The sequence below is a fragment of the Heterodontus francisci genome, chromosome 16, assembly GCF_036365525.1.
Source record: "Heterodontus francisci isolate sHetFra1 chromosome 16, sHetFra1.hap1, whole genome shotgun sequence".
Classification (NCBI taxonomy): Eukaryota; Metazoa; Chordata; class Chondrichthyes; order Heterodontiformes; family Heterodontidae; genus Heterodontus; species Heterodontus francisci.
This window is the reverse complement of record NC_090386.1, coordinates 31,665,072-31,683,197: the sequence shown is the minus strand read 5'-3', so window position 1 is coordinate 31,683,197 and position 18,126 is coordinate 31,665,072. Positions and strand designations below refer to the sequence as shown.

At 44.5% G+C, this 18,126-nt stretch overlaps 1 protein-coding gene across 2 annotated transcripts in view; it reads right to left on the bottom strand.

The window, feature by feature from the left end:
* Positions 1-4,018: 4,018 nt before the first annotated feature.
* Positions 4,019-18,126, bottom strand: part of LOC137378049 (tumor necrosis factor receptor superfamily member 5-like) — a 43,419-nt gene continuing 29,311 nt past the window's right edge. For both annotated transcript variants that reach the window (XM_068048107.1, XM_068048108.1), the window contains 2 exons: positions 13,216-13,253; positions 4,019-8,431 (listed from right to left, as the gene is read on the bottom strand). In XM_068048107.1, coding sequence (XP_067904208.1) covers positions 8,213-8,431; positions 13,216-13,253 — 257 coding nt within the window. In that variant the 3' untranslated portion in view covers positions 4,019-8,212. The remainder of the gene's footprint in view (positions 8,432-13,215; positions 13,254-18,126) is intronic.

The following is an 18,126-nucleotide window of genomic DNA, read 5'->3' as shown; positions in this document are numbered from 1 at the left end:
CAGAACCTTGCGGTACACCACTAGTAACTAAACTCCAGGATGAACATTTGCCATCAACCACCACCCTCTGTCTTCTTTCAGCTAGCCAATTTCTGATCCAAAGCTCTAAATCACCTTCAACCCCATACTTCCGTATTTTCTGCAATAGCCTACCGTGGGGAACCTTATCAAACGCCTTACTGAAATCCATATACACCACATCTACGGCTTTACCCTCATCCACCTGTTTGGTCACCTTCTCGAAAAACTCAATAAGGTTTGTGAGGCACGACCTACCTTTCACAAAACCGTGCTGACTATCGCAAATGAACTTATTCTTTTCAAGATGATTATAAACCCTGTCTCTTATAACCTTTTCCAACATTTTACCCACAACCGAAGTAAGGCTCACAGGTCTATAATTACCAGGGCTGTCTCTACTCCCCTTCTTGAACAAGGGGACAACATTTGCTATCCTCCAGTCCTCCGGCACTACTCCTGTCGACAATGACGACATAAAGATCAACAACAACGGCTCTGCAATCTCCTCCCTGGCTTCCCAGAGAATCCTAGGATAAATCCCATCTGGCCCAGGGGACTTATCTATTTTCACTCTTTCCAAAATTGCTAACACCTCCTCCTTGTGAATCTCAATCCCATCTAGCCTAGTAGGCTGTATCTCAGTAATCTCCTCGGCAACATTTTCTTTTTCTACTGTAAATACTGACGAAAAATATTCATTTAACGCTTCCCCTATCTCCTCTGATTCCGCACACAACTTCCCACTACTATCCTTGATTGGCCCTGTTCTAACTCTTATCATTCGTTTATTCCTGATATACCTATAGAAAGCCTTAGGGTTTTCTTTGATCCTATCCGCCAATGACTTCTCGTGTCCTCTCCTTGCTCTTCTTATCCCTCCCTTTAGATCCTTCCTGGCTAGCTTGTAACTCTCAAGCGCCCTAACTGAGCCTTCACGTCTCATCCTAACATAAGCCGCCCTCTTCCTCTTGACAAGCGCTTCAACTTCTTGAGTGAACCACGGCTCCCTCGCTCGACAACTTCCTCCCTGCCTGACAGGTACATACTTATCAAGGACACGCATTAGCTGCTCCTTGAATAAGCTCCACATTTCGTTTGTGCCCATCCCCTGCAGTTTCCTTCCCCATCCTACACATCCTAAATCTTGCCTAATCGCGTCATAATTTCCTTTCCCCCAGCTATAATTCTTGCCCTGCGGTATATACCTGTCCCTGCCCATCGCTAAGGTAAACCTAACTGAATTGTGATCACTATCGCCAAAGTGCTCACCTACATCTAAATCGAACACCTGGCCGGGTTCATTACCCAGTACCAAATCCAATGTGGCATCGCCCCTGGTTGGCCTGTCCACATACTGTGTCAGAAAACCCTCCTGCACACACTGGACAAAAACAGACCCATCTAAAGTACTCGAACTATAGTATTTCCAGTCAATATTTGGAAAGTTAAAGTCCCCCATAACCACTACCCTGTTACTCTCGCTCCTGTCGAGAATCATCTTCGCTATCCTTTCCTCTACATCTCTGGAACTATTCGGAGGTCTATAGAAAACTCCCAACAGGGTGACCTCTCCTCTCCTGTTTCTAACCTCGGCCCATACTACCTCAGTAGACGAGTCCTCAAACGTCCTTTCTGCCGCTGTAATACTTTCCTTGATTAACAATGCCACACCCCCCCCTCTTTTACCCTCTTCTCTGTTCTTACTGAAACATCTAAATCCCGGAACCTGCAACATCCATTCCTGCCCCTGCTCTACCCATGTCTCTGAAATGGCCACAACATCAGGATCCCAGGTACCACCCCATGCTGCAAGCTCAACCACCTTATTCCGGATGCTCCTGGCGTTGAAGTAGACACACTTTAAACCAAGTTCTTGCTTGCCAGTGCCCTCTTGCGTCCCTGTAACCTTATCCCCTACCTCACTACTCTCAACAGCCTGTACACTGGAACTACAATTTAGGTTCCCATTCCCCTGCTGATTTAGTTTAAACCCCCCCGAAGAGCACTAACAAATCTCCCCCCCAGGATATTGGTACCCCTCTGGTTCAGGTGAAGACCATCCTGTTTGTAGACGTCCCACCTACCCCAGACAGAGCCCCAATTATCCAGGAAACCAAAACCCTCCCTCCTACACCATCCCTGCAGCCACGTGTTCAACTCCTCTCTCTCCCTATTCCTCTCTTCGCTAGCACGTGGCACAGGCAACAACCCAGAGATAACAACTCTGGTTGTTCTCGCTCTAAGCTTCCACCCTAGCTCCCTGAATTTCTGCCTTAAATCCCCATCTCTCTTCCTACCTATGTCGTTGGTGCCTATGTGGACCACGACTTGGGGGTGCTCCCCCTCCCCCTTAAGGATCCCAAAAACACGATCGGAGACATCACGTACCCTGGCACCTGGGAGGCAACACACCAACCGTGAGTCTCTCTCGTTCCCACAGAACCTCCTATCTGTTCCCCTAACTATGGAGTCCCCAATGACTAATGCTCTGCTCCTCTTCCCCTTTCCCTTCTGAGCAACAGGGACAGACTCTGTGCCAGAGACCTGCACCCCATTGCTTACCCCTGGTAAGTCGTCCCCCCACCACCCCTTTTACCTCCCTCTCTATCCCGCTTGAAGCATCGATATCCTGGGATATTTAGTTGCCAATCATGCCCTTCCTTCAACCAAGTCTCAGTAATAGCAATAACATCATACTCCCAGGTACTAATCCAAGCCCTAAGTTCATCTGCCTTACCTACTACACTTCTTGCTTTAAAACAAATGCACCTCAGACCACCAGTCCCTTTGCGTTCATCATCTGCTCCCTGCCTACTCTTTCCCTTAGTCACGCTGACTTCATTATCTAGTTCCTTACAGGCTTTAGTTACTACCTCCTTACTGTCCGCTGACCTCCTCATTTGGTTCCCATCCCCCACCACATTAGTTTAAACCCTCCCCAACAGCATTAGCAAAAGCACCCCCAAGGACATTGGTTCCAGTCCGGCTCAGGTGTAGACCGCCCAATTTGTAATAGTCCCACCTCCCCCAGAACCGGTCCCAATGTCCCAAAAATCTGAACCCCTCCCTCCTGCACCATCTCTCAAGCCACGCATTCATCCTGACTATTCTTTCATTTCTACTCTGACTATCACGTGGCACTGGTAGCAATCCGGAGATTACTACCTCTGAGGTCCTACTTTTTAACTTGGCTCCTAACTCCCTAAATTCTGCTTGTAGGACCTCATCCCGTTTTTTACCTATATCATTGGTGCCTATGTGCACAACGACAACTGGCTGTTCACCCTCCCCTTTCAGAATGTTCTGCAGCCGATCTGAGACATCCCTGACCCGTGCACCTGGGAGGCAACATACCATTCGGGAGTCTCGTTTTCAACCACAGAACCGCCTATCTACTCCCCTTACAATCGAATCCCCGATGACTATAGCCCTTCCACTCTTTTTCCCGCCCTTCTGAACAGCAGAGCCAGCCACGGTGCCATGAACCTGGCTACTGCTGCCTTCCCCTGGTGAGCCATCTCCCTCAACAGTATCCAAAACGGTATACCTGTTTTGGAGGGAGATGACTGCAGGGGACACCTGCGCTGCCTTCAGGCTCTTTCTCTGCCTTTTGGTCACCCATTCCCTTTCTCCCTCAGCAATCCTACTCTGCGGTATGACCAATTCGCTAAACGTGCTATCCATGACCTCCTCAGCATCGCGGATGCTCCAAAGTGAGTAAATTGTGGGTAAATTTCCAGACTCTTGCACCCAAATTTCTGATATGACCAGGTGGGAAAGGTGTCTAGGGGTCCTTTACTGTCTTCATCTGGTCTTATTGTAACAGAGTTTAAACTTTAAACACACTGTGTTTTGAGCTCCCCCTTTGGTGAATCCTTGTTCACCACTTTCCAATTATAAGGCAAAGAAATGGCACAAACAGGCTTTCTTAGGTTTAAAGAAGAAAAGTAAAATTTATTAAACCTTAAACTTAAACTGTAATACAGTTAATGTCTACAGATACACGATGCTCTCACGCTAGCATGCACATGTGATACACACATGCAAATAGGGACAGAAAAGAGCAGAAGAAAAAATAAAATGGAGAGGTTTGAAGCAATATCAGAAGAGTTTTTTGTTTACTGTGCTTCGAGCTCACTGTAGTCCTTTTGTAAGTGGTCTTGCTTTTTGTTGGAGCCGAGTATTCTTCTTAAACCTTGTTCTCTGTAGGAGACCTTTCTCTCTTGGGGGTTCATGAGTCTTCAATGGTTTCCGAAGCTGGTGAGAGTGAGATGAGAGCAGACAGGAGAGAGGTGTTCTCAGTCCAGGAGAAAACAGCTTTTCTGAGTTCAAAATCCCTGTTGGAAGTTCAAATTCAAAAAAACTCCAACAGACTGCCAGTCATGTGACCAAACTGGTCCGATCACGTCAGTTTGTGTATTTGGCCATCTTAGCAGTTAACCTGGAATGCTAGCATTTCATTGCCTGGTAATCAAAAGTCCATTAAGGATTAAATTGGAGCAGAGAATTGCTCCATTGTCCTTTGAAGTACCTGTCTGTTGATATGCTAATGTCTCCATCCAGCCAAAGTCTCCAATTGTTTTTTAAAGCAACTTCTTTCTTCACCAACAATTGTTTAAAATCAATGTTCATATGACGAAATTAATTTTCCTCATTCTTGGCAGGTGGGGGGCTTCCCTGACAATACTTTTCCGCATTAAATTTCATCTGCCACTCATCTGCCCATTCCACCAGCCTGTCTATGTCCTCTTGAAGTTTATTGCTTTCCTCTTGGTTCGCAATACTTCCAAGTTTTGTGTCATTTGCAAGTTTTGAAATTGTGCCCTGTGCACCCAAGTTTAGGTCATTAGTACATAGCAAGTAAAGCAGTGGTCCCACACCAAATTCTAGGGATCCCCACTATATACCTTCCTCCAGTCTGAAAAACAACTGTTCACAGCTACGCTCTCTTTCCTGTCACTCAGCCAATTTCGCATCCATGCCTCTGCTGTCCCTTTTATTCCATAGGATCTAGTATTGCTGACAAGCCTGCTATGTGGCACTTTACCAAATGCCTTTTGGGAGTCCATGTACACCATATCAATCGCATTATCCTCATCAACTCTTTTTGTTACCTCATCAAAAAAATCAATCAAGTTAGTTAAACACAATTTGCCTTTAACAAATTTGTGTTGGCTTTCCTTAATTAATGCACATTTATCCAAGTGACTTAATTTTGTCCTGAATTATCACTTCTAAAAGCTTTTCCACCACGGAGGTTAAAGTGACTGGCCTGTGTTTGCTGCGTTTGTCCTTTTTTGCACAAGGGTATAACATTTGCAATTTTCCAATCCTCTGGCACTACCCCTGTATCTGAGAAGGACTGGAAGATTATGGCCAGTGCCTTCGCAATTTCCCCTATTACTTCTCTCAGAATCCCTGGATGCATCTCATCTGGTCCTGGTGACTTTTCAACTTTAAGTACAGCCAGCCTTTCCAAAACCTACTCTTTATCAATTTTTAGCCCATCAAGTGTCTCAAGTACCTCCTCTTTCACCATAACGTGGGCAGCATTTTCTTCCTTGGTATAAACAAATGCAAAGTACTAATTTAGTACCTCAGCTATGCCCTCTGCCTTCATGCTTAAATCCCCTTTTAGGTCCCTAATTGGCCCCACTCCTCCATTTACCATACTTTTACTGTTTATATGCTTATAGAAGACTCTTAGATTCCCTTTTATGTTAACTGCCAGTGTCTTCTCATACTCTCTCTTTGCTTCTCTTATTTGTTTTTCACTTCCCCTCTGAACCTTCTATATCCAGCCTGGTTCTCAATTGTTTTATCCACCTGACATCTGTCATATGTACCCTTTTTCATCTTACTCGCTATCATTTTCATCGTCTAGGGTACACTAAATCTGTTTTCCCTACCTTTCCCCATCATGGGAATTTTACTTGAGTGTACTTGAACTATTTCTTCTTTAAAGGCAGGCCCATTGTTCAGTTATAATTTTTCCTTCCCATCTTTGATTACAATTTACTTAGGCCAGATCCGTTCTCACTCCATTGAAGTTGGTGCTTCCCCAATTAATTATCTTTACTCTGGATTGTTCCTTGTCCTTTTCCATATCTAACCTAAACCTCATGATGCTATGGTCACTATAATTGTTCCCCTACTGACACTTTATTCACTTAACCGACCTCATTCCCCTGAACCAGATCTAGCAATGCCTCCATCCTCGTTGGACTGGAAACACACTGATGTACCCGCCAACCCACATTGTCTCCTGGCCAAGCACTGCCTTGATTTTAAAATTCTCATCCTTGTTTTCAAGTCCCTCCATGGCCTCACCCCTACCTATCTCTGTAATCTCCTCCAGCCCCACAACCCTCCAAGATATCTGAACTCCTCTAACTCTGGCCTCTTAAGCATCGCCAATTTTAATCGTTCTACCATTGGTGGCCGCACCTTCAGTTGCCCAAGCCTTAACCTCTGGAATGCCCTCCCGACATCTCTCTGTTAAGGACCGAGACTATTGGACCTGTCATTCACCAAGGTCCAAGATGCCTTGTTGACTTCACTGTACTGATATCAGCTCACACTTTCAGCCAATTGTGGTGCAAAAATAATTGGAATTAAATAAAAATTGAGAAAAAAAATCCAACTCACAGTGCCCTATGTGAGATGTCGCACTCCAGCAAATTCTGGACCCTGATCTCAAATTACCCACATACTGTATCCCAAAACATTATTTCCAAGTGTACAACTTCCCCCCCTTATTATTTCCATTTCAGTTCAGCAGGAGGGTCTGCAGCTGCTGTACAAAACTGAAAGCAGGTGAAGGAGCAAAGGAGTATAAACAATTGTTTTCTGAGCACTTCTAAAATTAGAGTATGAGTAAGTGCTGGAAAGTACAGGAACAGTGAGTCTTGGCTGAAAATCTGTCACAATAGGGAGAAAGATCCCTCGGGCAGTCAGACAAGCTTGCCTGACGTCACTGCTCGAAAGAAGGAGTCCTGTAAGGTTACAGAAACAAATGTATTTCAATGTACTTTCCTCTTCCTTTTTGGAAAGCTTCCATTTTATGGGTTGTACGGTTCCAACGCTGCCCCCACCCCCAAACAGCATGCTATAACCATCACCACTATTTAACTCCTCAGGTTCTGATCTATCTGACTGTATTGCTATTTAACCACTAAGATGCTGATCTATCCAACTCCACTACTATTTAACTCATAAGATACTGAACTATCTAACTCCACCGCTATTTAATCCCTAAAATGCTGATCTATCTCATGCCACTGCTATTTAATCCCTAAGGTTGTGATCTAACTAATTCCATCACCACTATTTAACCCCTAAGATTCTGATCTATTCAACTCCATCACTATTTCACCCACTCAGGTTGGAATATTAGAAGAGATCTTGCTCTTGGACTGTTGTTACTGGTCACTAAGGTGTTGCCCAGAAATGTGGCTTCTCCAGAGCCCACTCAGTGAATGGTAATTTTTCACCATTCAACATACATTTCATGGTTAAGTTGCCCTTCCTAATTCCATACTTAATGTATATTTATTGAGGAATTTAAGACATTTCACCCTTGCTTCTCAGCCCTCAAGTATTTTTAAATTAATTCTCAGGATGTGTGTGTCACTGGCAAGATTGGCATTTATTGCCCATTCTGGTTGCCCTGAGAAGGTGATGGGGAGGCCTTCTACAATTGTATTATTGTATTTTCTGTGGTAAGTTAGCTGATCAAGGCTAACTGTAAATCCCAACTGAGATCAGCTAACTTAACCAGGCCATGGTCCAAACTGGAAACCTTCATCTCTACAGTCAAGGATTTTTAATTGGCACCCTTTTTTACCAGTTTATGATTTACACAGAGTGTGAATTATATAAGCAGACCTTTTTACATTTGAAGTTCTTGTCATATCTGTTTTCCCGTGACCAACTATAATGAGAGCAAAACAGCCTTATTGTCCGTGGTCCTGGGACAGACAGATGAGGTTCTAGATGTAGGGTTCCCTTCGAAACACAAGTTCAGCAAGCACATCAACCAAGATGACCATAAGCCACAAGACAGTTAAAATAATTAAAATTTTCATTTCAATAACTTCATGCCAAGGCTTGGGTTCAGTGCTCTTCAGATCTGCCCAATAACCCGTCCAGCAGTGAATGATGCAATATAATCCTATTGCGAATGTGGTTGCTAGCTGTTTGATGATGGTGCTAGCTCTTGCTCTTGCACTGGGAGATGACTCTCCTTGCCATATTCTTGATGAGGTATGATCAAGCTCTGTTCTTCTGCCAAGGATTCTGGAATTGGGAATGATGTCTCCTCACTCGGCTGCACTCCACCATGGCAGTTGGTTCCCGGCAAAGTAACAGCGGCATCATTAACCTCTCTGACGCCAAGGCAATTTGGTCGCTGCAGAAACATTAATGTTAGTGCTTGCAGATGGTTTGCAATCAGTACTGCATTCTAAATGAGTGGCAAGAAATGGGAAAGAGCAGCCTAATGGCTCCTTAAAACCTACCTCTTTGACCAAGCTTTTGGTCACCTGTCCTAATATTTCATGTGGCTCTGTGTCAAATTTTCTCTGATTACACTCCTGTGAAATGCATGGGAAGTTTTACTAGGTTAAAGGTGCTATGTAAATGGAAGGTGCTGTTCATGTTACATAAGGGTAGCAGTTCCATGGAGAAGGAGAAACGTTCCCCAATCCCCAGCGAAAGATCGACAAAAAAACAATAGAAAGTGTAAATGGCAAGGTGTAGTGGTTATGTTACTGGACTAGTCACATAGAGATCTGGACTAATAATGCAGAGAATGTGAGTTCAAATTCCACCATGGCAGTTGGAGAATTTGAATTCTGTCTTTTTTTTAAATCTGAAAATTAAAAGCTAGCATCAGTAGAAGTGCCCATGAAGCTATCAGATTATCGTTAAAAACTCTACTGGTCCACTGCTGTCCTTTAAGGATTGAAACCTGGCATCCTTACCTGGTCCCCCTAGCCCAGGAACAGTGAGACCAATTGCAGAACCCCACTCCTTCCCCACCTGAGCTTGGTTAACTCAGCACAGGGCCAGAATCGAATCAGTAGCCTTTTTAAAATATTTTTTAACTTGCTAACTTAAAAAACTTACGTTCACTAACGTCTTTGAAACTGAAATCAGATTCCAATAGAGTACCTCTCACATGATTCAAATGCTTGTGTCATTCATTAATCTTTAACAGTTGTGTAATATGTTGCTTAATAGCAACCACTCATGCACAGTAAACATTACTATTGCCCACATAATGGCCTCAATGAGTCTGAGTTCCAACAAAGAGGTCTACTAAGCTTCTTTGCCTGTTTGCGAACTGAGTTAAAGCAACACAGTATTTGCTACAGAAAAAAAACAACCTTAAAGATAGGAAAGGAACGATCCATGCACCTATAAAACTAATTATTTCTAACAAGTGTATTATTCTACCTAATATTTTAATAGGTATTCACAATACCTATGAAATTTGCAACATAAAGACCAGAGGTCCTTAGGTTTCAGTGCATGGTCTGTGCTGAGTTAGTTGATCTCAAATAGACAGCAGTTGTGCTCAACAATTGGTTCCAGTGCCCCTGGGCTACAAAAGGGGAGAAATAAAAGACCGCTAACTTTCAGTTGCTATCCCATAATCTCCTGGCGGAACGTGCACATGTCTGGTGAAGACAGGAGGTGACTGACATTGTCAAATAGTCGGCTCACACCACAGCCTGGCTATTATGATCAAAGTTATTTTAAATGGGTTAATGCCGGTTCAACAACCTGCCACACTGTCACACATAAACAGTGGCCCCTTGGGTTAAATCTGCTAATGCTGGTCAAATTTTAATCCTTCCATCCTCCAGTACCCTTGGCACCTGCATAGATTGCCTCTGATAACCCAGTCCTGACTTGTAGCTCAGCCTGTAACTGATAAAACATGACCTGTATCTGGCACAATGTGTGTGTTTGTGTCTGTTTTTTTATTCATTCATGGGTGTGGGCATCGCTGGCAAAGCCAACATTTGTTGCCTATCCCGAATTGCCCTTGAGAAGGTAGTTGTCAGCCTCCTTTTGATTTTGATCCAGCGACAGTGAAGGAACAGCAATATAGTTCCAAGTCAGGATGGTGTGTGGCTTGGAGGGGAACTTACAGGTGGTGGTGTTCCTATGCATCTGCTGCCCTTGTCCTTCTAGGTGGTTGAGGCCGCAGGTTTAGAAGATGCTGTCAAAGGAGTCTTGGCAAGGCGCTGCAGTGCATCTTCTGGATGGTGGAGGGAGTGAATGTTTAAGATGGTAGATTGCGTGCCAATCAAGCGGGCTGCTTTTTCATGAATGGTGTGGAGCTTTTTGAATGTTGCTGGAGCTGCACTCATTCAGGCAAGTGGAGAGTATTCCATCACACTGCTGACTTGTGCTTTGTAGATGGTGGACAGGCTTTGGGGAGTCAGGAGGTGAGTTACTCACCGCAGGATTCCCAGCCTCTGACATGCTCTTGTAGCCACGGTATTTATATGGCTACTCCAGTTCAATTTCTGGTCAATGGTGAGCCCCAGGATGTTGATGTTGAGGGATTCAAGAATGGTGATGCCATTCAATGTCAAAGGAAGATGATTAGATTCTCTCTTGTTGGAGATGATCATTACCTGGCACTTGCGTGGCACAAATGTTACTAATGACTTAACAGCTCAAGTCTGAATGTTGTCCAGGTCTTGCTGCATACAAGTACAGACTGCATCACTATTGCAGGAGTTGCGAATGGTACTGAACAGTGTACAATCATCAGCAAACATCCTCACTTCTGACCTTATGATGGAGAGAAGGTCATTGATGAAGCAACTGAATATGGTTGGGCCTAGGACACTACCCTGAGAAACATCTGCACCAATATCCTGGGCAGAGCTGATTTGCCTCCAATAACCAGAACCATCTTCCTTTGTGCTAAGTATGACTCCAGGCAGTGGAGCGTTTCCCCCCACCACCTCCCAATTCCCACAAGCTATCTTGCTCAGGCTCCTTGATGCCATACTTGGTCAAATGCTCCCTTGATATCAAGGGAAGTCACTCTCACCTCACCTCAGGAATTCAGTTCTTTTGACCAAGGCTGTAATGAGGTCTGGAGCCAAGTGGCCCTCGCGGAACCCAAACTGAGCATCAGTAAGCAGGTTATTACTGTGTAATTGCCACTTGATAGCACTGTTGACAATACCTTACATCACTTTGCTGATGATTGAGAGTAGATTGATGGGTGATAATTGGCTGAATTGGATTTGTCCTGCTTTTTGTGTACAGGACATACCTGGGCAATTTTCCACATTGTCGGGTAGATTCCAGTGTTGTAGCTATACTGGAACAGCTTAGCTAAGGACACAACTGGTCCTGGAACACAGGTCAGGCCAACAGACTTTGCTATATCCAGTGCATTCAGCCATTTCTTGATATCAAGTGGAATGGATGAATTGGCTGAAGACTGGCACTTGTGATACTGGGGACCTCTGTAGGAGGCCGAGATGGATCATCCACTTGGTATTTCTGGCTGAAGATGGTGGTGCAGCAGTTAGCACCGCAGCCTCACAGCTGCAGCGACCTGGGTTCAGTTCTGCGTACTGCCTGTGCGGAGTTTGCAAGTTCTCCACAGGACCATATGGGTTTCCGTCGGGTGCTCTGGTTTCCTCCCACAGCCAAAGACTTGCAGGTTGATAGGTAAATTGGCCATTGTAAATTGCCCCTAGTGTAGGTAGGTAGTAGGAGAATTGAGGGAAGGTGGGGATGTGGTGAGGAATATGGAATTAATGTAGGATTAGTATAAATGGGTGGTTGATGGTTGGCACAGACTGGGTAGGCTGAAGGGCCTGTTTCAGTGCTGTATCTCTCTATGACATCAGCCTTGTCTTTTGCACTCATGTTCTGTGATCCCCCACCATTAAAGATGGGGATGTTTGTGGAGCCTCCTCCTCCGGTTAGTTGTTTAAATGTCCACCACCATTCACAACGGGATGTGGCAGGACTGCAGATTGCTTAGCTCTGTCTATCGCATGCTGCTTCTGCTGTTTAGCATACATGTAGTCCTGTGTTGTAGCTTCACCAGGTTGGTATCTCAATTTTAGATCTGCCTGCTACTGTTCCTGGCATGCTCTCCTACATTCCTCATTGACCAAGATTGGCCTCTGGCTTAATGGTAATAGTAGAGTGAGGGATTTTCCAGGCCTGAGGTTACAGATTGTAGTTGAATACAATTCCGCTGCTGCTGATGGTTCACAGCGCCTCATGGATGCCCTATTTTGAGCTGTTACATCTGTTCTGAATCTATCCCATTTAGCCTGGCGGTAGTGCCACACCCACAATGGAGGTTGTCCACAGTGTGAAGACAGGACTTTGTTTTGTGTTTATGTGTGTGTATATATATCACATGAGTGTATATAACAACTTTCAATTATTGCATCTTTAATGTAGTAAATAGTCCCAAGAAGCTTTATAGGAGCATTTACAGAAAAATCTGACACCGAGCCACCTAAGACAATATTAGGACAGGTAACCAAAAAGCTTGGTCAGACAGATAGGTTTTAATGATCTTAAAGGAGGAGAGGAAGGTAGACACGCAAAGAAATTTAGGGATGAAATTCCAGAGTTCAGAGCCTAGACAGCCAAAGGCATGGCTGCCAATGGTGGATCAATGAAAAGCAGAGATCTCAGATGACTGTCAGGCTGAAGGAGGTTAAAGAGATAGGGAGATGGAAGGCTATGGATGGACTTGAAAAGAAGTTTGAGAATTTTAAAATTGAGGTATTGCTGGACTGGGAGCCAATGTAAGTCAGGGTGCTCAGGGGTCATAGGCGAACAGGACTTGGTGCGAGTTTGGATACAAACAGTAAAGGTTTGGATGAGTTCAAGTTTACGGAAGGTGGGAAGTTGACCAGGAGAGCTTTGGAATAGTCAAGTCGAGGAGTAACAAAGGCATGGATGAGAATTTCAGCAGCAGGTGAGCTGAGGGCAAGGGAAGAGATGGGCACTGTTACAGAGGTGGAAGTAGGTGATCTTGGTGATGGAGAGGATAAAGGGTCAGCAGCTCAGCTCAGGGTCAGATAGGAAGCCAAGGTTGCAAATGGCCTGGTTCAGCTTCAGACAGTGGCCAGTGAGATGCATGGAGTCACACTTTTTAATCGGAATACTGATAATAGTATAACGTACCTGCTTATGGAATCGCCTTATCATTTCCTTTAGGTAATCTACAAAGAAAAAGCACAGTTATTAACTTTAATTTTAAATTTTATAATTTTATTATATTAATTTTTATTAAAAGTTATTAATTTTAAATATTGCTAGTTGTACTTTTCTACTGTACAGAAGGCACAAACATAACATGCAACCTACAAGACATAGATCTCTTCAACACATGGTGTGATAATGAACCATTATGAATATTATAATAACCATGGTGGTTATCTTTCGAACTTCTATAGATTCCGGAAAGGTTCCTGCAGACTGGAAAGTAGGAAATGTAACCCCAGTATTTAAGAAAGGAGGGAGAGAGAAAACAGGGAACTACAAACCTGTTAGTTTGACGTCAGTAGTAGGGACAACCCATTATAAAGGATGTGATAACTAGATACTTAGAAAATAATATGATTGGGCAGAGTCAACATGGATTTATGGAAGTGAAGTCATGTTTGACAAACCTGTTGGAGTTTTTTTGAGGATGTTACTTGTAGCATAGTGTTACAACCAGGTGAGAAGGGGTCTAGAGGCCTTTGCCTGGTTTAAACGTAACAGGGTTTAATTTTAAAACACTGTTTTTAGCTCTCTCTTAGTGAATCCTTGTTCACTGCTCCAATTGTAAGGCAAAGAAATCAGACAGGTTTCCTTAGATTTGAACAAGAAAGGTGGAAGTTTATTAATCTAAACTCTATTCCAGTTAACGACTGCAAATATGCAACGTGACCATGCTAGCATGCATACGCGATAAACAGACACGCAGATAGAGACAGAAAAAGTAGATGGCATAAAGGGGAAAAGTTTGAGGCAATATCTGGTAGTTACAGTCCTTTAAGTTCAATGTGGAGTCTTTGGTTGCCGGTATGTCTTGCAATTTGTTGGGGCCCAGTTCACGTTCAACTTTTTCCGATGTAGGAGTCTTTTCTCTCTTGAGGTTTACGTGTCTTCCGTGGGTCTGGTGGCTTGGGAAAGAGAGAGAGAGAGGCTTCCTTGTTCCAGTTTTAGTTGCACACTGCCTTCTGTTCCTTTCTCTGTGTGGCACAATTCAAAAAATCCCAGGATGCCCAGCAGATTAGTCATGTGACTAGCTCCTTATTTGGAACGGTCCTGCGAGATTTGTGGATTATATTACGTTAGCAGTCTCTGGAATGCGCTTCCTTACACCTTCAGTGTCTGGTGATCAAAATCCATTTGGGTTAATTGGAGCAGGGAATAGTCCTTTATCTCCACAAGCAGTGTCTCTTCGTATGCAAATGTCCCTCCAGCCCAGTGTCTGGTGATCTTCAAACAAGTCATTTCTTCACTCCAGCAGGTTTAAAATCAATATGACAAAATTAATATGCCTCATCTTGGCAGGTGGGGGTCTGCATGACAATAGATAAATAAGAACCAGTGGATATAGTGGATTTGGATTTTCAGGAGAATTTTGATAAAGTCCCACACAGGAGGTTAATGAACAAAATTAGAGCACATGGGATTGGGGGTAATATACTGGTAGGAATTCAGAATTGCTTAACAGACAGAAAACAGAGAGAAGGAATAAATGGGTCATTCTCAGGATGGCAGGCTGTTACTGGTGGGGTACCACAAGTTCTTGGGCCACAGCTGTTTACAACCGATATAAATGATTTGGATGTAGGGACCAAATGTAATATTTCCAAATTTTCTGATGACACAAAACTAGGTGGGAATATAAATTGTGAGGAGGATGTAAGGAGGCTTCAATGGGACTTGGACAGGCTAAGTGAATGGGCAAGAACATGGCAGATGGAATATAATGTGAATAAGTGTGAAGTGATCCATTTTGGCAGAAAAAAACGGAAAGGAAGAGTATTTCTTAAATGGTGAGAGATTGGGAAGTGTTGATGTCCAAAGGGACCCGGGTGTCCGAGAGTCATAGAGACGTACAGCACAGAAACAGGCCCTTCGGCCCACCGCGTCCATGCCGACCATAATGCCTATCTATACTAATCCAACCTGCCTGCATTAATTCCATATCCCTCTGTGCCTTGCTCATTCAAGTACCTGTCCAGATGCCTCTTAAATGTTGCTACTGTTCCTGCCTCCACCACCTCCTCTGGCAGCTCATTCCAGATACCCACTATTCTTTGTGTGAAAGATTTACCCCTTTGATCCCCTTTAAACCTCCTCCCTCTCACCTTAAATCTATGCCCTCTAGGTTTAGTCACCCCTACCATGGGAAACAGACTCTGGCTAGCTACCCTATCTATGCCTCTCATAATTTTATATACCTCGATCATGTCCCCTCTCAGCCTCCTTCGCTCCAGGGAAAACAGACCCAGCCTATCCAATCTCTCTTTATAACCCAAGCACTCCAAACCAGGCAACACCCTTGTGAATCTTTTCTGCACCCTCTCTAGCTTAATCACATCTTTCCTGTAGTGCGGCGACCAAAATTGCGCACAATACCCCAAACCAACGTTATGTACAACTGTAACATGACGTCCCAACTCTTGTACTCAATGCCATGGCCAATGAAGGCAAGCATGCCATATGCCTTCTTCACCACCCTGTCTACCTGTGTTGCCACTTTCAGGGAACTATGTACTTGCACCCCAAGGTCTCTCTGCTCAACAACACTCCCCAGGGCCCTGCCATTCACTGTATATGTCCTGCCCTGGTTTAACTTCCCAAAATGCATCACTTCGCACTTGTCTGCATTAAATTCCATTTGCCAATCCCTTGCACACTTTCCCAGTTTATCTATATCCTGTTGTAACCTTAGACAACCTTCTTCACTGTCATCTGCAAACTTACTAATCATGTCCCCTACATTCACATCCAAGTCATTAATATATATGACAAACAACAGAGGGCCCAGCACTGATCCCTGCGGTACACCACTGGTCACCGGCCTCCAATCTGAAAAACAACCCTCCACTACCATTCTCTGCCTCCTATCACCAAGCCAATTTTGTATCCAATTGGCTAGCTCACCAGGGATCCCATGTGTTCGAACCTTCTGGACCAGCCTACCATGTGGGACCTTGTCAAAGGCCTTGCTAAAGTCCATGTAGACAACGTCCATCGCCCTGCCCTTGTCAATCCTCATGATCACCTCCTCAAAAAACTCAATCAAATTCGTGAGACATGATTTCCCACGCACAAAGCCATGCTGACTATCCGTAATCAGACCATGCCTTTCCAGATGCATATAAATCCTGTCTCTCAGAATCCCTTCCAATAACTTTCCCACTCACCGGCCTGTAGTTCCCTGGCTTATCCCTGCTGCCCTTCTTAAATAAAGGCACAACATTAGCCATCCTCCAGTCTTCCGGTACCTCACCCGTGGTTAACGATGATACAAAAATCTCTGCCAGGACCCCAGCAATCTCCTCCCTTGCTTCCCATAGCATCCTAGGACACACCTGGTCAGGCCCTGGGGATTTATCCACCTTAATGCGCTTCAAAACCTCCAACACCTCCTCCTTTGCAATGTTGATATGCTCCGGGATATCGGTGTTCCCTCCCTTGAACTCAGTTGTTTCCATGACCTTCTCCATGGTAAATACAGACGATAAATATTAATTTACCCCTCGCCCATTTCCCATGGCTCCACACTGATCCTGAAAGGCACCTACTCTCTCCCTAGCTACCCTTTTACTCTTAATATACTTACAGAATCTTTTAGGATTCTCCTTTGTCTTATCTGCCAGGGAAATCTCATTGCCCCTTTTCGCCCTCCTAATTTCCTTCTTAAGCATAGTCCTACATCTCCTATACTCCTCGAGGGACACGCTTCATCCCAGCTGCCTATACCTGACATATGCCTCCTTCTTTGTCCTGACCAGACCCTCAATATCCCTCGTCAACCAAGGTTTCCTAAACTTGCCAGCCTTGCCCTTCCATCTAACAGGAACATGCCGGCCCTGAACTCTTCCTACCTCACTTTTAAAAGCCTCCCACTTGCCAGACATCCCTTTACCTGTAAACAGCCTCTCCCATTCAACTTTTGAGAGTTCCTGTCTGATGCCATCGAAATTAACCTTCCGCCAATTTAGGACTTCAACCTTTGGACCAGTCCTATCCTTATCCTTTTCCATAACTATCTTGAAGCTAATAGAGTTATGGTCACTGGTCCCAAAGTGCTCCCCCACTGACACATCAACCACCTGCCCAGCCTCATTTCCTAAGAGGAGGTTGAGTGTAACCCCTTCTCGAATAGGGCCATTTACATACTGCTTCAGAAAACTATCCTGGACACACTTAACAAATTCTTCCCTATCTGATCCCTTCACAATAAGGCAGTCCCAGTCAATATGGGGGAAGTTAAAATCACCGACTATTACAACTCTATAATTCCTACACCTATCTATGATTTCCCTACATATACGCTCCTCCAATTCCCTCTGACTATTGGGGGGCCTATAGTATAATCCCATCAAAGTGATCACCCCTTTCTTATTTCTAAGTTCTACCCATATGGCCTTGCTGGACGTTCCCCCCGGGATATCCTCTCTAAGTACTGCCGTGATGTCCTCCCTAATCAATAGTGCAACTCCCCCTCCTCTCCTACCTCCACCTCTGTCACGCCGGAAGCATTGGTACCCCGGAACATTGAGCTGCCAGTCCTGCCCATCTCTCAACCACGTTTCCGTAATAGCTATAATATCACAATCCCATGTACCGATCCATGCTCTGAAGCAGTTAACGTAAATGCAGTTTTGCCTACCAGACCTTCCTGTCCTGCCCCTGCCCAGCCTGCCTACTGGACTTGCTTGCTTTAACCTCTACATTTGCCTCAACTATCTCATCGGAGAGACTACTACTTTGGGTCCCACCCCCCTGCAAGACGAGTTTAAACCCTCCCGAGTAGTACTAGCAAACCTCCCCACAAGGATATTGGTCCCCTTCCAGTTCAGATGC